Source organism: Pongo pygmaeus, chromosome 12 (genome assembly GCF_028885625.2).
Source record: "Pongo pygmaeus isolate AG05252 chromosome 12, NHGRI_mPonPyg2-v2.0_pri, whole genome shotgun sequence".
Classification (NCBI taxonomy): Eukaryota; Metazoa; Chordata; class Mammalia; order Primates; family Hominidae; genus Pongo; species Pongo pygmaeus.
This window is the reverse complement of record NC_072385.2, coordinates 39,856,970-39,877,581: the sequence shown is the minus strand read 5'-3', so window position 1 is coordinate 39,877,581 and position 20,612 is coordinate 39,856,970. Positions and strand designations below refer to the sequence as shown.

Genomic DNA, 20,612 nt, shown 5'->3' with positions numbered 1-20,612 from the left:
GGACAATTCCCTCATGCTCCTTCCCAGTCAATGCTGCACCAGTGCCCCACACTCAAGGCAGAGGCTTGACTTTTGCCACCATAGTTTAGTTTTTCCTATTCTTAAACCTCATATTAATGGAATCACACATTATGTACTCCTTTGTGTCTGGCTTTGTTCTTTCAACATAATGTCTTTGAAATTCATCAAGTATCAGCAGCAGGTATCAGTAGTTCATTTATTTCTATTGCCATATACTATATCACTGTATGAATATACCAGAATTTTTTAATCCATTCTTCTTTTGATGGACATATAGGTTGATATCAGTTTTTGGTGATTATGAATAGAGCTTCTATGATATTTTCACACTTTTTATCTTGGGGTGGGGGACAGATGAATTCTCTTTTGTTCTCTTGGGTGTATGACTATGATTTGAATTGCTGGATCATTGGTATATTTAACCTTAGTAGAAACTTCCAGTTTCTCCATACATAGACAATGACACTTCAGTTAATGACATCAAAAGAGCTACCTGAACACCTGTCTGAATGATCTCTAAATGCTTTTTCTAATTCTGAGATTCTGGCTCCCTTGTAGTGTAGGAGGACTGGCAGCACCTTATTTATGTCACTTAGCTGCTGGCTCAGCCAGGAGTCTGCTTTATCGGGCCTGTAAGTTCCACTCAGTTTGAAGAGAGTGGCCGCTGAACAATGGGCCGCTGAACAAATGGGCCCCTGTCACTGTGTTGGAGAGGCAGGTTTTTCCAGGGACTACCTCTGCCAGGATTTCTCTCAGCACTTAGATTGACTCAACCCAAGCAAGGGTGCTTCCCTCAGTCACGTTGAAGGGATTTTAGAGCTCATACTACTGTTCATTTACTTTCTAGACTGTGTCATCTGGCATGCTGGGCATTGGCATTAACCACACATTTCAAACAAACCATTATAAAGGCCATCAGATAAACATTGCCTCAGTTGGTCAGATGGAGAGAATTCTACCAAGCTCCCAGGGTGAACTGCTCCTACTACCTTCAGCTATGGAATGCCACTATTTGGGACTAAAAGAAAAGGGTCAAAGCTGAAAATCTGTGATTTGCTGCAGTCATTTATCCATGCATTTTTTTACTCCCTCTACAAGTTCTCAAGGGCACTTGCTGTGTGCCAGGCACTGCATTAGGTACTAGGAGTAAATACGGCATGAGACTGAACCCAAAGAATTAACAATTGAGTGAGAGGTATAGATAAGAAATTGAAGAGTAAATACATAACAACAGGGCTGCAACTGGGACAAATATGGGAAGCAAGGGAAAAGAACACCTCACTTGGTTTAGGGCTTCTCAAAAGGGTGGCACTGAAGCCAAGACCCAATTACCTCCATGCCTGGGAGCCATGCCCATGCTGACATTGTTGACAGCCATCCTGTCTCCTCCTTTCTGCTTTCACCAGGACAACTTGGGTTCCCAAAAGGCCGCTATCATGCTTTCTCTTTCCTATATGACCTACCACTAGGACTATTAACCAGGTTTTGGTCTTCTGACATCTCCTGTGTGCACTTCCATTTTATTCCCACCAACCAGTGAGGGCACTCAGGCCATGTTTCCTCAGGGCTGGCTGCACCAGGGTTTCCCTCAAAGTGTTCCTTCTGATAGTGACCAGACAGAACTCCAGGACTCAGCCCAGGCTGGAGTTGCCTGAATGGCCAGGACAGATGCCAGAAATTTTGTTATTAATATAGATATAACCTAATATTTGGACTTATACTCAAGGTAGTATGATATTATAGACTGGGAGACTAGGACACACTTTCCAGAATAATGGGGATTAAAACAATCCTTTTGTATTCAAGTGATATGTTTTACTTAGTTTATTAATCTATCTTATATCTTACTTAGGAAAGAATACTTGGGAAAATGGGCATTAGACATGATCCCTTTTTAAAAATGAAGTGGTGACATACTGTTAATCATCACAGAAATCATTTGTACTACATCGTATACATTCACAATATGCTTTCAGAGATTCTTCTGGCTGGGACTGAAGGACTGAAGATAGTATTTGCACTCTTGCCATCCACCTGTTAATTTTATTTACATCTTGCTCAGAGTTCCATGCAGAAGTTTATGGCTGTTCCTTCCATCTTTTTTCTATAGATTTCATCAAACCTCTCATTCTGGGCAACAGTGAAGTGGTTTTTCCAATCCCCCACAGTTCCTAGGAAAAGGAAGGCCAGACAGGAGTGTCACTCTCTGATTGAAAGATGTGGTGTCCCTGAGTAAAGTGGTGTAGTGCCCATACTGAATCTGGCCTGTCCACATACCTGACTCACCCAATTCCCCCTTCAGTGGACACCTGTCCATGAGCAGCTCTCCTCTAAGAAGCAGTCCTAGGGGACTCTGTGCAGGGGGATGGACTTGTAAGTCAGCTGGACAACTGACCCAAGGCAGCTAGTGGCCTGCATGACCTGGCCCCACCTATAGTGTATTTACCTGATGGATTACTACATAGACACAAAAGAAGGATGAACTACAGACACACAACCACATGGAGGAATCTCAAAACATTATGTTGAGCAAAAGGCACCAGACACAGGAAAGTAAATACTGTGAAATTCCATTTATGTGAAGTCCAGCAACAGGCAAAATCAATCTAGAGTAATAGAAATTGGAAAAACGGTTGTCCCTGGAGGTAGACGTTGACTGAAAAGGGGCACAAGAGGAAACTTTCTGGGGTGATGAAAATGTTTCATATCTTGATTGGGGTGCTGGTAGTGTGGGTGTATACATTTATCAAAATGGGTTGAACTGTATACTTAAGATCTGTGCATTTTTGGTATTTTGATTATATCTCAATAAAAAACTATTTTGGAAAAATATGAATGAGATACTATTTTTCACCAAACAACAACTTAAACTAATTTTAAACAGGAAATTCTCTTTTCCCCACCAATGCCTCTTCCAGAAAATTATGCAACAGTAATAAAAGCATCTGGAAATAATAATTTATGCACAAAGATATTTACTGTAACATTATGCATAAAAACAAACATTGAAAACAATAATAACTATAGTGTCTATCATTAAGGGAATAGTTGGATGAATTATGATGTATCCTTAGCTTGGTATAACATGGGACCAAAAAAATCAATGAGGTGTATGAGTCTATACGCCTTGCCCTAGAGGGGTTTCTCATATCCTGGTAAGTAAAGGTATAAAATATGACCTCATTCTGCATTTTAGGGAGCAAGCTTTCATTATGGTTACATATCTTTGTGTCTGTGTGAGTCTGAAGAGGGAGGGTGTATAGAAAGATGGTTATGTATGAGCCTGAAGAAGGGCACCTTGACAAATCATTACCACTGGTTATCCAAAGAGAAAAGGGGTAGAATATTTTGGTTTGTTTCATTGGTATGGAATACTGTTGTAGATTGGAAAATGCAACAACATAAATTCAAGCACATGCAAAATCAAAGAGGAAGAAGAACAGATGTTTCGAAGCAGTGTGTATACCATGATTTCACTGTTGTGAATAAAAAATCTGTATGTTATAAATGAGAGAGAAAGGGACTTCCATACTGTTGGTAGTTACTTCTTAGGGGTGGAGTTTTGGTGGAGAGACTTTTAAAAAATATAATTTTATACTGATTTTATTTATTTATTGAGACAGAGTCTCGCTCTGTCACCAGGCTGGAGTACAGTGGCACGATCTTGGCTCACTGCAGCCTCTGCCTCCTGGGTTCAAGTGATTCTCCTGCATGAGCCTCCCGAATAGCTGGGACTACAGGTGTGCACCACCACGCCCAGCTAATTTTTGTATTTTTAGTAGAGACAGGGTTTTACCATGTTGGCCAGGATGGTCTTGATCTCTTGACCTCGTGATCTGTCTGCCTAGGCCTCCCAAAGTGCTGGGATTACAGGTGTGAGCCATCGCACCCAGCCGATTTAATTTATTTTTTAAGAAGAGCTGGTGTCTTGCTCTGTCACCCAGGCTGGAGTACAGTGGCAAGGTCCTAGCTCACTGAATGCTCAAAATCCTGGGCTCAAGTGCTCCTCCCACCTCAGCCTCCTGAGAAGCTGGGAATACAGGGATGCATCACCACACCCAGCTAATTATTTTTTTTTGTAGAGATGGGGTCTTGCTGTGTTGCCCAGGGTAGTTTTGAACTCCTAGCCTCAAGCAATCCTCATGCCTCAGCTTTCCAAAATGTGGGATTATGGGCATAAGTCAATCCGCCCAGCCCAATTTAATATTTAACAATGACATGTTTTGCTTTTTAAATTAGAAAGTGATAAAGCTTTTTCTTAAAAAATGTTATATGGGCCAATTAGAATTCCTCCTTTGGGAATTGGAACTAAGAACTACTGAGGATGAGGCAATTCTCAACGGTAGTTGTAGTTGAAACTCATGAAGTAGAGCAGGTTTGGGCAAGGGTCAAGACCAAGTTATGAGCAGAAACTGAGTCATCAGAAGTTATAAAGTGGGAGAAAGTTGTAATGGGTGGAGAAACGGGAAGCTGGTCAGTAGAGGAAGCCATGCCTAATAGATATATGAAAAGCAGCCGAGTCCTGTAGTGGTGGAGTTTTGGAGCAAAGACACATCCCTCCTGCTGCTGAGTCCTGGACCCTGAGATCCAGCGGCCCCTGGGAGGTCTGGACCAGTGGTGGCTCCTCTTTTTAGTTTTCTATGTTGATTGCATTTCCTTTATTGTCCAGTGTGAATCTTCACAGTAAGCCCCTTTCTTCGGGTCTAGCTTGAGGGACTCTCTGTTCCTTGCAACCAAATACTGGAACAATACTCTAGAAAGCTCTCTTCTACAACAGGATCAAATCCCTGGTTTTATTAGAAACGTACATTAGGAATAGTTGAAGTGCATTGTCTTGGAATTAATAAAACTCAATATTGTCTGCTAAGAGGCAGGCAGGATGTTACGAGACAATCTGAATGTATGATAAAGAGGCCCCACACACCTTTTCTCATGAAGGAGGAAATTGACTGGTCCATGATAGATTTGGAAACTGTAGAACGATTTGTCATGGGATTTTCTTTCATTTTCTCAAATGACGTCTCCTGGACAATTTTATCTAGCACTGTCTCATCCACGTTCTTTCCCATGAACTGCATCACCTTTCGAATTTCATGCTTTGGGTCCTGCGGCAAGGGTAACATTGGACTAGAATGAATGAGAGTATCATAAAGAAATACTACAATTCTCTGGGATGTCCTTTGAAACAACTTTGAATTTCTCTGCACCTGAAGAACCACTTTAAAATGGTTCTTCTGCAGAGCCTTCACTCACCCTCTTTATGTCCTCATAGAATAGGAAGAGAATCTGGTGTCTGTCTTTCATCTCCCACCATCCTTTCACATGGTCAAACCAGGAACCCCAAACCACTGAAATAGACACAGGAAACAGAATGGTCTACATAGGCATCGCACAAAACCTTCTGAGTATTAGGGATTTTCCTGAAGTGAGTTAGAGAGAGAAAACCCAAATTCTGAATTAGATATGTCCTAAGGGTTCTCATCTGTTTGATTTTGAGGGTGGTATAGATGGGGACAGCCTTGGGTTTACTTGCCCCAACGTCCTCCCTAAAGTGGCTTCCTGTCTATTATGTGCAATCACATAGGGACAAGGACACCCTTTGGAAGAGAATGGCTCTAATTAAAGGCTTTGAATCAGGTGGAAGATGTTTGCTGAGGGCTGTGGGCATACACTCAGAAAGTGGTCACCTTGTTCTGCCCAGTCCCAGTCTGTGGTAGGACATACCTGATGAAGCACAGGCATTCTAGGGGATAAAATGCTACCTGTGTTCCCTAGACCCAGCCTAGCTGGAGTGAGAATGCAAGGGTGTGAAGGATGTTGCCGTACCTTTTCCATTGATGAAGGTTTCAAAATACTCTTCCCAGGTACCAGGGTCAGGAAGCATGTGGTTCATCCTTTGGAAATGGTAGTAGGAAACCATACAGTCTTTGGCATTTCGAGCTACATAAAGGAACTTTGGGGTAAGAAAAGAGGTGGGTAAAAGATGGTATAAAAAGTGGACTTTCACAGAGTTCCCTTAGGCGGAGCCATCCTGAGGGTTGCTGTGCACTCTGGCTCAGTTCTGCAGTGCTGGCCCTGTGACTTGGCCGTGTGACCTCTCTCTTCTTTCTGTCTCTGCTTCGTCGCCAAGTCTGCTCTCTACTTGAAACTCAGTCTTTTTCATTAGCTAATCAATTAGGGATTGGTGAGGATTAGATTGCCTGATTGCCCCTTTGGTATCAGGAGCAAAATCTTTCTCTATAAACTACGACCTGCCATGTGAATAGGAGACTTCCACGGTATCAGCGTAAACTGATGACCCCTCCCGCACCCTCCCAAAGATGCACAGAAGCTTCATGTTTAAGAGTTTGAGCCACGCAGCAAGAAAATAGCTCCTGTTTTTCTCCTGGCCTCCTCGGCTTGAATTATTTCCATCTCTAATCATTTCAGCTCTGCCCCTACAGACATCCCTTCAAGTTCCGCTTTGCCCACAACTTCACAACCCTCTACCCTCCCAACCTTTCATTTTACCAAATCTGACCTTTTATCCAGTACTCAGTTCACATTTTAACGGTATCAATTCCAAATGGGCCTCTTGACTACGCATCTCAGATCTATGACCAACTATTTCAATGCTGTGCTTTTTTATTCTTTCACTTTTAAGTGGTTCTCAACTGGGGATGATGGGATGATTGTGTCCACTAGGGGACGTTTGGCAATGTCTGAAGACGTTTTTGGTTGCACAGCTTGGAGTCGTGGTGCTACTGGCATCCATGCAGGGGCCAAGGATGCTGTTCAACATTCTGCAATACACAGAAGAGTCCCCCTGCTCACACCTCCCACCCACAAGAAAGAAAAATCTGCCCCAAATGTCAGGAGTGCTTTATTAATTATGTCTTTTATATTCTGTGTCTGATGCTTTGACATCCTGGGGCTTTGCTGACTCTGGAGGAACTGCCTACAACACCCCAGAGCCTATACCCCCGACACTTCCACTGTTGGGCTTTTACACACTGGGCCACTATTCACCTGCCCTGACCACCCCAGGGTCAGATACCAGACCACTAGGCCAAGCCCCTGTGGCTGAAAGCCTGCTGCAGTGGTTCAAACTGGCCAATCCCAAGCCTGCCTACCTAGCCTCATCTATTCCTTCCCAAAGAAACCACATCAAGGCTCTTGCCCATGTCTTCTACTCACTCTCTCTTCCTCCTGACCTATCCCATTGCTTCCCTGTGAGGCTGTGTGTGACATGCCATGCCTCCTGTTCTAGGGATCTGCGAGGACACACTTCTTCCTTATGACAGTCACCACTGTACCTGCATGTCTTTCCATGCCTGATTATATCAAGTCCCAGGCCCTTTAGAGCAAGTGCTAAGGTTGAGAAACCCTGCTCCTGAAAGCATTGACTCTGTTACTGTCTACTAAGTCCTACTGCCCATCTTCTCTTCTCCAACTTACCAAGGTGCCAAGCACCAGTAAAGAAGGTTTTAAGAAATGCTGATTTAAAAAATTCCCCGAGTTTCTAAATTTTTTATCCTCAGTTTTCTTCCTCTTCATTGCTGCTTGATAATCCTTTTATTAATCCCTCCCATGCTCCATCTCTTGGCTGTTAGCTCCAGCCACAGGTCTGTCCTCTCTTCTCAAACCTTTACACTCAAACCTTCCTGTCTGAGTTCACTAATTTTCTGTGCAGCTGTTCTGCACTTTATCCTATGCTTGAGTTTTTAATTTCCATGATTTTATATTTTTGTTATAGAAATTCCATTTATTTACTTAATACTTCTGTGTCTAAAAGTAGCATCTTATTTCTTTATTTTATTTTTGATTCACTTTTTCATTTATTCACACAACTTGAACCTTCTCTTATTTCTAGAGCTGATAATTACATTGTCTGAAGTTCTTGAGGTCTGACTCTTCCACGGGTTCTTTCTGAAGACTGCATTTCATGGTGGCTTGTTCTTTTGTGTATTTTGTAATGTGGGATGGTGAGCCCAAGTGGGGATCCTATGGGGGTCTGAGTTGCAGCTGTGTCCCTGCAGAGAGGACCTGGGAACACTGGCTGTGGGGACCACCTTGTGTAATTTCTCTGCTTGTAGTTTCTTGGAGAATGCAAGGAGTGCAATTTTGAATCTCAAACCCTGAGAGAGTAAACCTGTGGCTATACATTCTCAAGGGAGCTGAGCGCCTAGGTCAAGGCAGAGTGGTTCCCTGAGGTCTTCCTCTGCCTCCTCCACCCATCCATTGAGGATGTAGCCCTTCAGTGGTCCCAGCTTTGGCTCCTCATTCTTCTGGTTCCTTGTGCTGTGGGCTTTGACCCTGTCCCTGTGCAGCCATTAAAACTTAAATTGCTGGATTATCCAGGTCATCAGATTTCCCCAGGAGAGTCCCAGTCTTAATTTGCCTCTCTGAGTTTCAGTTTCCTCTGAAGTTTCTAAACTTAGGGACTTTATTTCGATCTCAGTTATGCATTAAAAGGAAACTTGTGATTTTTTTTATGCAGTAATCCTGGATGTTCTACATATAAGGGCTTCAGGGGTTCAGAATACCTAATTTGCCATAATTCTGGAAATGGAAGTTTTTGTCCCCTTATCCAATATTATTACTAAAAGGACTGAAGTCATTTATTTGAGTCCTCCAACTTCACTCCAATCCCCTAGCAACATATCTTTCTTAGCCCTTCTTTCCCCTTCATTCTTGCCTTTAAGGAAACAGTGCCCCACTTTCTCACCAAGGCTGGCAGCTTAGTCTGTACCCTTGACTCCACCTGCTCTACAGCACCTTCCGTATTTACTCAGCAAGGACGTGTCTAATGCCCTCTATGTGCCAGGAACTTATAGGCACTGGGGTGCATACAAATAAAGTCACAGAATAAATAAAACGAAGAACGCAGAGTCTACCAGAGGCTGAGGTGGGGTGTCCTCAAGAGCGTTGCTCTGCCTGTTCATCTGTTTACCCTTTGGGGAGAACTTTTTTTTTTTTTTTTTAATGAGACGGAGTCTCGCTCGGTGGCCCAGGCTGGAGTGCAGTGGCGCGATCTCGGCTCACTGCAAGCTCCGCCTCCCAGGTTCACGCCATTCTCCTGCCTCAGCCTTCCGAGTAGCTGGGACTACAGGCGCCCACCACCGCGTCCGGCTAAGTTTTTTTTTATTTTTAGTAGAGACGGGGTTTCACCGTGGTCTCGATCTCCTGACTTTGTGATCCACCCGCCTCGGCCTCCCAAAGTGCTGGGATTACAGGCGTGAGCCACTGCGCCCGGCCCCCTTTGGGGAGAGCTTTAGCTTTTTTCCTCTCATTCTTCCCTCCCTGGTCTGTTAGAGAACCTCCCCATGGCCTGCAGCCTGGGACCACCATCTTCTCACCTTCATTTCACAGCTACGCTTACTGCACTCACTGCCTCCCCATGTCTCTAGTTCCCTCCAAAAATTAAGTCTGGATCCTGCTTTTATGTCCTATTTGAAACTGTTCAGGTGAATGTCCTGCTGAGTGTAGAACTTTACGTTTTCTCTTTGCTGGTAAGCATCAGAGACAGTGGAGAGGCAAAGGTGATGACGAATGCTCTGCGTTGGGGTCTGCAGGACTCGCTTTGGTTGGCTTACTTTCCCTTCTGTCACAGGGAGCTGTTGGTATCTTACCTTGCAGTTGTTTTCCCAGAAAGACGGCGGCAGCAGCTGAGTGGAAAGGTGAGTCTTTAGTATCCGTGGAGAGGGCATTGCTTTGGCTTTTTCCACACCTTTAAAATAGTTCAAGAGGAAACATCTGCGTAGTACAAGCACTACACGGGGACCTCATGATCCAGGCTCTGTCCAGGATATCCCATCACCCACCTATCCTTCTGCTAGTCTCTTGACTTTCTTTTGGGATTTTACAATGGGATTATTGATATAATTTTCATTTTTGTAGAATCACACAGCTTGAGTCCTGGATGGGGCCTTAGAGTTAACTTACTCTGTCACTTTAAGGATGAGGTGATAGAAGCTGGGAATGGGCAAGTGATGTCTTGCGGAGGCAGAGTCAGCCAGGACCAGAGAAGAGAGGACTCCCTCACCTTCCTGCCAGCCAGAGATGACCCCCATGTGCCTGCATCAGGCTGTCTCATGTACCCGGCCTGTTTGCAATCACTTGTGTCATCTCTAAAAACATGTATACTTGCTGGCCTGTGAGTCATGATTTCTACTTTCTCATTTTTTTTTTTTTTTTTTTTTTGAGACGGAGTCTCGCTCCATCACCAGGCTGGAGTGCAGTGGCGTGATCTCGGCTCACTGCAACCTCTGCTTCCCAGGTTCAAGCAATTCTCCTGCCTCAGCATCCCGAGTAGCTGGGATTACAGGTGCGTGCCACCATGCCCATCTAATTTTTCTATTTTTAGTAGAGACGGGGTTTTACCATATTGGTCAGGCTGGTCTCGATCTGGTGACCTCATGATCCACCCGCCTCGGCCTCCCAAAGTGCTGGGATTACAGACATGAGCCACCGTGCCCGGCCTCTACTCTCTCATTTAAAAGCCTTAATGAGCACTTTGTGCAATCATTGTGTTAAGCTGAGGTTAGGGGAAAAGGCAACAAAGACAAGAAAAACACAGACCTTCTCCCTAAGGAGCTTCCACTCTAGTGTGGGAATCAGAGGCTCATGCAAATCATGTCAGAGGAGCTGGGTCAAGTTAGTGCAGAAAATCTCCTTCCTCTTTAAGACTGAATAATGTTCCATTGTATATCCACATTTTGTTTATCAATTCATCCATTGGTGGACACTTGGGTTGTTTCCACCTTTTGGCTATTGTGAATAATGTTATTTTGAATGTAGATGTACAGGTATCTGTTTGAGACCCTGTTTTTCTTTGGGATATATACCCAGAAGTGGAATTGCTGGATCATGTAGTCATGGTAATTTTTGTTAAATAAAAAAGTGTTTTGGTACTAAAAAGAAAAGTTGGAAAACCACCTTTAACCATTTTTGAAGTCCATATTCCTTAGAAGAACTGCAAAGCTCTCCTGCCTCTAGTCTCTTTTCTCAGCTCCACCTCTACGCCAGCTCACACTCTGTCCTTCCACATGCCCTGGTCCTGCTGCCCCACGCCCCTGTGCCTCCCTCAGGCCCTCATTTCTACACATCTGGACAGTCCCACTCACTCTTCAAGGGTCTCTCCACGTACTTTCACTGCTGGAGACATGGTGGCCTGAACATTATGAAGATCTTTCCTGTTAATCACATACCTGCAGGTTCTGATTAAAATACCAAACATATCATTGAAGTGCATAATCAGGCTCGTAAGAAAATAAGGGTACCCTCCAGGGACCAAAGTGAAGAGGGAGGGAGCTACAAGATGGAGAAATGGGCAAAGGCTTTGATGACAGCTGCCCTGAGCAGGTTCACCCTCTGGACACCCAGTGTTCAGTTCAGTGACCTCTGCTCAGGGAAGAGGCTGGTAGGCCTGGACTTTAGTGAGGCACAGATTAGGAACAGAGACCGATGCATTAGCCAGAGAAACTCAAATCTGCTACCTCAGTGAAAGGTGAGAGAGAGAAACATCACCTACTGACAAAGAGAGGTAAGGTAATTTCCTTGCCTCGCCTCTGGGTGCAGAAAAAGGCTTTCTTGAGAACTCATAACCACAATCCTGTTTTCATACTACATGCATGGATATGAAATCATACTACCAGCTTGTACCAGAAGTTAACTTAAACTATTCTAGATTGGAAATGTTCCAATGTAGGTATGAGATCAAGACAGGGAGGAAAGAGCTTTTTATACAAAATTACAAAACAAATCAGGGAAAAGCCCTATGAACAAGAGCTAGAAAAAAAAGGTGGAAGAACTAAACCCCTAGTGACCTCAGTTATTGGGTGCCTAATAGGGAATATAAATAACTATGTTTAAAATATGCAAAGAAGACCAGGGGCAGTGGCTCACGTCTATAATCTTGGCACTTTGGGAGATTGAGGCAGGTGGATTGCTTGAGCTCAGGAGTTTGAGACCAGCCTGGGCAACATGGTGAAATCCTGTCTCTAAAAAAAAAAATACCAGAATTAGCTGGGCATGGTGATACGCACCTGTAGTCCCAGCTACTTACTTGGGAGGCTGAGATGGGAGGATCGCTTGAGCTCAAGAGATTGAGGTTGCAGTGAGCTGTGTTTGTACTACTGCACTCTAGCCTGGGTGACAGAGTGAGACCCTGTCTCAAAAAAAAAGTGCAAAGGAATAAAAGAGAAAGTTGAAAATATGAGCAAGGAAACAAGAGACTACTAAAAAGACTGGGAAAATTTATAAAGTGGTTGGACATGAAAACCTACAATGAGTAGGGTTAAATAGCAGAGCATACATAGCTGAAAAGAAAAATAGTGGCAGAGCTAAAGAAGCACAATGTAGAGAAACACAGAGATGAAAACTAGAAGAAACCTTAGCAGACATAGAGGACAGAAGGGAAGGTTATGGGTGGAGCTGGACTGTCAGTCCCAAGCTGGGAAGCAAATTCAGGGAATCCGCCAGAAAGTGAGATTTGCAGGCCAGTTGATTTCCTTCCTGGTACTTGTGGTTTTCCTCTTTCCTATTACACCTGATTTAATGCCCTGTGGGCAGTAACCACTTAATGCCTAAAAGAGACCCAGTCTTCTAATTGGGAAATATGTACTCAGTCATTATGGTCCTCAGATGGCTCACAGTCATCTTTCCTGCCCATGACAAGTAAGAAGGCCCACTCCTACTCCTGATCCAGCCCTGTTGGTGGGCTCAGCCCAGCTCCAACTCCAAATTCTTCTGCCAAAAGTCCCCTACAGGAGAGAGATACTGTGGAGTTGGGGCTTTACATAAAGCAGTTGACCAGTGTTTTCTTTTATGAACAAAGGTACATTGTACATTCTGCCCCCCCAACACCCTCGCCCCACCTCTCTCTCATCAATGATTCAGAAAAGCCCCACGGGGTTGCCTCACCCACCAGGGATACCACGATGGTTGCTCAGACTCAGGGTGGAGAAGCACAGCGTGGAGAGTGTGCGTGACACAGCCCAGGCTGCAGGGCCCATTCCCAAGCCCACTAGCGGGGAAGAAGGGGGCAAACGGGGTCATTTTTTGCCTTCATCAGTTGCACTAAGGTTATAGCCTTGGGATTTGAGCCAAATTGCATGTGGCTGTGAGGGATAAATCAATTCAGCCAATACTGTAGAAACAGCCCCATGGGAGTACAAAGTTAAACAGAACTTGTTTCTTGCCATCAAAGAGTTTGCAGTCTGGCAGGAGGAAGAGGCAGAAAATTAGTAATGACAACAGTTTATCATTTCAGGTGTCACTTCCAGGAACTGTTCTTTGGCCATGTTCCCTTCACCCTGCCAGTAGTGCTCCATGCTTGTTGTTATATCATCTGCACTGGTTTTTTCCATGGGACTATAACTTATTGAGGGCAAGTAGGTGTGAAGTCTTATGAACAGCATAGGCCTTTGAGCATAGATGTTTGCTGAAACTAAGTGGATCATTCCTAGATTTCACCTACATACAGTTCCCACACACACATGCTTGCAAACACATGCACATGCATACACACATGCACATGCACACACACATGCACACAGGTCTTTTCAAAGTCTTTCCAAACCAATTCTCTGTGGGTCACAGAGGTAATCCCTTTTGACACAGAACGGCTACGAGGCTGGGAGTTCATGGGAGAGCAGAAGGGGGCCTGGAAGGGAGACTGACCATGCAGGGCACAAGCTCGTCCATTGTCCAGTAGTGCCTGACCACTCCAGAATGCTCCAAGGGTGGTTGAGACCTTTGGCCGACAGCCATGAGTCTATGTCAGCAACTGGTCTCCTCCCACTGGTGCTCCTTACCTCGACTGGCAGGGATTATCTACTCTGAAAGAAAACCACTGGCTGGGCACAGTGGCTTAGGCCTATAATCTCAGCGCTTTGGGAGGCCGAGGCAGGTATATCACGAGGTCAGGAGTTCGAGACCAGCCTGGCCAACATGGTGAAACCCTGACTCTACTAAAAATACCAAAAATTCGCTGGGTGTGCTGGCAGGTGCCTGTAATTCCAGCTACTTGGGAGGCTGAGGAAGGAGAATTGCTTGAACCCGGGAGGCAGAGGTTGCAGTGAGTGAAGACCACGCCATTGCACTCCCGCCTGGGCAACAGAGCCAGACTTTGTCTCAAAAAAAAAAAAAAAAAAAAACCAAACAAACAACCACTGCATAGCTGAGTCTCCAGCCAGCGTTCAGCTGTCTGTGGCTGGGCAGATCATAAAGCCTGAGATTGTTTGTTATTCTCACACAGGGCACCTTGGTTCCTAAAGAGGCCAGGGTGACTCTGTATGACATGCCAAGCTGGCCTATTGATTACCATCCTTTCTCTGGATTCTACAGCTCTATCCTGGTTTTTATGCTGATTTAGTGATTGAACACTCTGCTCTCTACTGCTAAGAATACTTCATTAGAAATCTTGCTTGGGCCTCTCCTCTTTCTTTAATCTCTCAAATTGTCAGAGGTAAGACATTGGGCAGCGGCAGGGGCAGGAGGTAGAACAAAGATCAAAAGCTGTTCTTGGGCTGGGTGTGGTGGCTCATGTTTGTGATCCCAGTGGCTTGGAAGGCCAAGGCAGGAGGATTGCTTGAAGCCAGGTGTTTGAGACCAATCTGGGAAACATAGTGAAACCCGATCTCTACAAACAAAAAGTCTGCCAGGTGTGGCGGTGTTCTCCTGTAGTCCCAGCTACTCAGGAGTCTGAGGTGGGAAGATTGCCTAAGCCCAGGAGTTCCACGTTGTAGTGACCTATGATGGCACCACTGCAGTCCAGCCTGGGTGACAGAGCTAGCCTCCATCTTTAAATAAACAAAAAATGCTGGTTTTAGATAATCAGGGAACACATGGGGTCATGGGGCCTGGAGAAATGGTTAGTAAAGATAGCTAACATGTAGATAGCATCCTCTCAGTGTCAGGCACTGCTTCAAGCTTTTTACCTATATTGAATTTGTTAACACTTACAACTCTTTGAGCTAGGCCTTGATTCTTTTTTTTTTTTAAATATATATTTAAATGTAATGTTTATTGAACTTGAGTACTTTCAAAAAACAGATTTATTTATTTATTATTATTATTATTTATTATACTTTAAGTTTTAGGGTACATGTGCACAATGTGCAGGTTAGTTACATATGTATACATGTGCCATGCTGGTGTGCTGCACCCATTAACTCATCATTTAGCATTATGTATATCTCCTAATGCTATCCCTCCCCCCTCCTTTGCAGCTAAGGAAACTGTAACACAGAGAGGTTATGTAAACATTGTGAGGTGAGTGACAGAGTCAGGATTTAAACATCGTGAGGTGAGTGATGGAGTCAGGATTTAAACCCTGGTAGTCCTTAACTATTATACCATCCTGCTGCTCAAGGAGCAGAAGACCAGACACACACAAAACAACAGGTCCTGATGGCACATGGAGTGAGATCGTGGTTAAGCAGGCAGAGGCTGGCCTGTTTATGGGGTCAGAGCCCCACAGGTAGTTCAGAGCAGGGCGCGAACAGGCACTGGGTTACAAAGGCAGTGGTTACCTACCTAGTGACCATTTTCTCTTCTTCAAGAGCCAGAGGAGCCAGAGGGGCTGGATGGTAGGATCATAGGGGAAAACGAAATCCTTTAAGGCTATTCTGACTTGGAGACACCTCCTTCCACAGGTTACAAGTGTCTTGCATGCATCAGATCAGGGAATTTCTATCTCAGGACATTTTTAGGGATTTATCAGACCTCTGTCTACAGTTGCTCCAAGTCTAGACTTCATGCTAGAGCTGCATTAACTACATTTTCATAGCTTCAGCTACTGTGCTCCCAGCTTTCTATCACATGGATCTCTGCAATGCTGTAACTTAGGGCAGTAGGCCTTCCTCCTACCCTTGTTTTGCAAAATAGTTCCAGCAGCTCCAGTTACCTGAAATATAGCATTCTGGTTATATATTTTAGCTTCCTTTATTTTTTGATGTGAAGAGAAACACTTCCAGGTTGAGCATTACCTGAAAAGTCTTCTCGATTGAACAGAAATAATTGGTTCCAAATGCAATGGTGTGTGTGTGTGTGTGTGTATGTGTGTGTAAATTATCAATTCTTGGATACTCTCCTGGCTGCACTGGGTTTTATCAGGTTGGGGTACAGATAGAAGAAGGAATAAATGGCTTACAGTTTTTCACATCTTCAGTGTGATCTACAGTTGCACATGATCAGAGGGAGGGCTTAAGAAGAAAATAAGGCAGAATCTGACCCTAGCACACATCCTTTTCACTTGGTGATTCACTTTTGGTAAAAAATCTTAAATAATATGTAGACAGAGGATGAGAGGAAGATAAAAGGAAGAAACATATGACAGTGAAAATGAGAGAGAAAGAGAAGAGGAAAGAGAGAGGGAGGGAGATAGCGAAGAGGAAGGAGAGAGGGGGGAGGGAGAGAGAGAGAGAGAGAGGAGAGAAGAGGAGAAAAGTGAGAAAAGACAGGGGAAAACAGAAGAGAGAGGGAAAGAAAGCAGGAAGAAAGAAAGAGGGAGGTGCCCTCACCAGAAGGTTGGGGTGGCCGAGCCCACTCAATGAAAGGATGGCGGTGTTGGATGATGGCTCGCTGGCACTTCTCCACGTCCCCATTCTGTTCAATCATATCGACAATTTCCTGAATCCACGTTGTCCCTGAGGCTCAGAAAGGAAGGATAAGAAGCAGAAACCTGTTAGACAATCTTCCCTGAAGAGTCCCTAGTAAACGAAGAGGATGTAGAGCTTGGTGTTTGCATCAACCTCCCCTTGGGTCAGGATCCTGTTCGCCATGAGTGATAGAAGTCCATGAGGGATGGACTTTGGATCTCTGTAGGGAGTGGAACAGCACAGGCAAGGGTCTCTCCACCCAAGACCAGTGCATGGTAGAGCATAGCAGCTTTCCTGGAAAACTCAGGGATATCAGGCATCCTGCGTGAGCCCTGAGCTCCAAAACCCATTGTGGAACAATAAGAAGGAGCAGGTTTCCTATGAAGGGGAATTCTAACTTAAGTGATGAGCCCATGCTGGCTCAGCAGGTCTTTGCTGTCCCTCCTGCCCTGCAATCACCTGCTTTAGGGTAGGTGCAGATGAGGAGATCATCTGGTTTGGCCTCGAAGCTCTGGATCTGGCTCCAGTTGTCCACAGTTGCAGGCTGCAGGAGGGTCCCCTCCACCTCTTTCAGTTTTATCTGTTTCCCCAGCTCTGAGGTCAGGGCCATAGTGTCTCAGGGTTGGGGGTCCCTATGGGAAAAGAATAGAGGAGATTTTTAAAGTAGTTCTGGTAAAATACACATAACATAAAATTGATCATTTTAACCATCGTTAGGTGTACAGTTCAGAGGCATTAAGTACATTCACATTGTTGTGCAACCATTATAACCATCCTTTTCCAGATTTTTTTCATCATCCCAGACAGAAACTCTGTATCCATTAAACAATAACTTCCCATTCCCCCTCCCTCAGCTCCTGGCAACCACCATTTTATTTTCTGTCTCTATGGACTCTATATACCTTATTTAGGTGGAATCACATAATATCTGTCCTTTTGTGAATGTCTTATTAATTAAGCTTAATCTTATGCTTAATTGAAAGCTTGATCCAAAGCTTAATCTCTTCAAGGCTTATCCGTGTTGTAGCATGTGATAGGATTTCCTTCCCTAGTTCACTGTAGATATATACCTTTTTTTTTTTTTTTTTTTTGTGAGACAGATTCTCACTGTTTATCTAGGCTGGAGTGCAATGACATGATCTCGGCTCACTGCAACCTCTGCCTCCAGGGTTCAAGCAATTCTCATGCCTCAGCCTCCTGAGTGGCTGGGATTACAGGTGCCCGCCACCATGCCTGACTAATTTTTGTAATTTTAGTAGGGATGGAGTTTTGCCATGTTGGCCAGGCTGGTCTTGAACTCCTGACCTCAGGTGATCCACCCACCTCGGCTTCCCAAAGTGTTGGGATTACAGGCGTGAGCCACCGTGCCCAGCCTATGTTTTGTTTACCCATTCATCTGTTGATGGAAACTTTTGGCTGTCATGAATTAGGTCTCTATGAACATCGATGTACAAATATCTCTTTGAATTATTGTACAAATATCTCTTTGAATTATTGCTTTTGATTTTTTTTGGTATATACTCAGAAGTGAAATTGCTAGATCACCTGGTAATTCTATGTTTAATATTTTGAGGAAATGTTGCTGCATCTTCCACAGCAGCTGCACCATTTTACATTTTTACAAACAGTGCACAAGTGTTCCAGTTTTTCCAAATTGTCATCAACACTTGTTGTTTCTTGTGTTTTTTGTTTGTTTTTTTGGTTTTGATAATAGCCATCCTAATGGTTGTGGGGTGATAAATAGCTCATTGGGGTTTTGATTTGCATTTCCCTAATGACTAATGATGTTGAGCATCTTCTCATGTGCTTATTGGCCATTTGTAGGAGAAGTATCTGCTTTGCCCAGTTACGCATTGTGTGTGTGTGTGTGTGTGTGTGTGTGTGTGTGTTGTCATTGTTGTATTGAGGAAAGACTTTTAAATGCACCAAAAGGAGAAAGCAGAAGATGTAAATCACTGTTACTCAAAGATAACTGGCCACTGGGGTTCCAGAAGACATTTACTACTACTACTACTAATGAAATAGTAGTTAAAAGCTAACATTTATCAAACATGTCAATTTGCCAACGCTGGGCTGAGTGCCTTGTATACATTAATTTATTTTAACTTTTGCTGAATATGAGTGATAGAACTTCAGAGCTGAAAGGGTCCTTACAGAAAATGTAACAGTACCTGCTTGCTAGAGGTTGAATAAAATAATCTGGCCCAGCTGCTTCATGGAATGGATGAGAAAACTAGGTGCCCAGATTAGCGAGGCCAGTTTCCATGGTAGCTTCTGCTTCCAGATTGAGCTGAGCCCTTTAAGATAAGACAATTTTTGGAAAATGAAAGACAAATTCTTTCTGAAAATTTTCAAATATGAGAAGCAGCTGAATTTATAATACATCAAAGAAGGTGGAGTTTGGACAGTACTCCTGAGATTATGGTATGATCAAATTCAGGAGAGGAGGGATAAGAACAAACATTTCTTATGTTTGTGTAAGGACACAGTGAGAAAGGTCCTCCATAGGGTGGGGGTGAGAGGATGGTGAGTCCAGTTCTGGGGTTGAGTCTGATGTATTTATGGGACTTCCCAATGCACACCTGTAGGCAGGTGTACATGTGAGCTTAGGGCTCTGGCCTCGAAATAATGTCCTGAGAATCATTCACGCAACACATTGACCAACTCTGTGGTAGGTGTTGTGCTCTGGGCAGGTAGCTGATGACGGAGGGCCTGGGCATGGCTACGAGCATGTGCGGAAGGGCACCTGCTGCTGCTGAGGACCAGGGCAGTTAAGGGCTTGGCTGTCCAGTGAACTGTGGATCCCACTGTATTGCTCTTGTTGGAGGCTTGCACGGGGAGTGATAGAACCCGGCTAAAGCTGGGAGAAGGAGATGCAGCAAGAGATTGAGGCAGCTGGGTAGTGTAGTTGAGCAGAGGGATCTGCCAGTTCCCACAGGAGAAATCTCAAGTCCTTCTCACCTTCCCCAGGCCCCTCATTGCTGGGCCACATCAGCACATGGTTTCTGTCATTGGAGAGTCAGGCATGTAGACACACACATTTTCCCTGGAGCAGCCAGCAGGAACCTTTTCATCTTATCAGGCCAGATCACTATGGCCTCCTTTGTGGAGGCATCCCTGACTCTTAAACAGAAGTAATCACTCCTTTCCATGGGATCCTATAGTATTTTGTATGCAAATTTTATAGTACTTACTCCACGTCCTACAATTACTTGCTTATAAGTCTGGACCCTTGGAGCACAGGATCTGGTTCAGTCCCCTTGCAGGCCCAGCATGTGTCTTAGTCAATGGCTGGCATAAGAGGAGGGCTCTCGTGGAAGAAGAAATAGTCTTGGTCAGAGAAGTTGAGCTGGCCCTGAAGGAGGATGGGACAGGGAGGGTGTTTGGGAAAAGATCAGGGTGGAAGACAGAGATAGTATTACAGGGGAGAGAGCTTGTGGAGGTGATTGAGGGGAGTCCTGAATTTCTAGGTCTGAATTTTTGGCTGGAGGCTGTTACAAAGCTCTTTTATATTATTTTATCAGATTCTTAGGATCTTTTCTGGTTTGAGTAAATGCATCTATAAAGTCGCACCTATGTGGCTAAAGGTTAAAAAGTCAATTAACGAGTTAGGTACAGAATTTCTTTTAAGCCGTATTCTTACCTTCAAGTTCCAGCTGAAAGTCAGCAGCTGAAAGGCCCACTCAAGGGTCAGTGGGCACGGAAAGGACTTTCACAGGAAGCAGACGGCAATTGCAGAGGCTCAAATTGCTACTGTGTCAGAGTTACAGGGGCGCTCAGCAGGTAGCCAGCACTTTGGGAGGCTCTCAGCTTCAGTGTGGGAAGTTGAAGCTTTTACTGGAAAAATCCGGATTGAACAGAAACAAACCCTGTGACCTGGCCCTGGGAGGGAGAACTTCTCGCTGTACCATGATCAGTCATGTGACTCTGACTGCTGTGCAAATACCAGCTCCCTCTAGTTCATATGAACTAAGGGCACACTCTACTCCTCCTCTTGGTCACCAGCTA

General features: G+C 44.4%; 1 protein-coding gene across 4 annotated transcripts; it reads right to left on the bottom strand.

Moving 5' to 3' along the window:
• Positions 1 to 1,830: 1,830 nt before the first annotated feature.
• On the bottom strand, positions 1,831 to 20,533 carry LOC129030678 (sulfotransferase 1C2). Of its 4 annotated transcripts, XM_054476292.2 has the most exons (10): positions 20,248 to 20,506; positions 19,799 to 19,959; positions 18,776 to 18,901; positions 17,064 to 17,236; positions 16,527 to 16,652; positions 9,633 to 9,730; positions 5,848 to 5,974; positions 5,275 to 5,369; positions 4,946 to 5,126; positions 1,831 to 2,192 (listed from the first exon to the last, which is right to left on the bottom strand). In XM_054476292.2, the coding sequence occupies exons 4-10, from the start codon at positions 17,212 to 17,214 to the stop codon at positions 2,080 to 2,082; spliced, it is 891 nt and encodes a 296-aa protein (XP_054332267.1). In that variant the 5' UTR covers positions 17,215 to 17,236; positions 18,776 to 18,901; positions 19,799 to 19,959; positions 20,248 to 20,506; the 3' UTR covers positions 1,831 to 2,079. The 4 variants fall into 4 exon arrangements, with proteins under 4 accessions (XP_054332267.1, XP_054332266.1, XP_054332263.1 ...); XM_054476291.2 differs by lacking the exon at positions 19,799 to 19,959 and having other exon boundaries at positions 20,248 to 20,508; XM_054476288.2 differs by lacking the exons at positions 18,776 to 18,901; positions 19,799 to 19,959 and adding an exon at positions 11,908 to 12,002 and having other exon boundaries at positions 9,633 to 9,668; positions 20,248 to 20,488.
• Between the last annotated feature and the right edge of the window lie 79 nt (positions 20,534 to 20,612).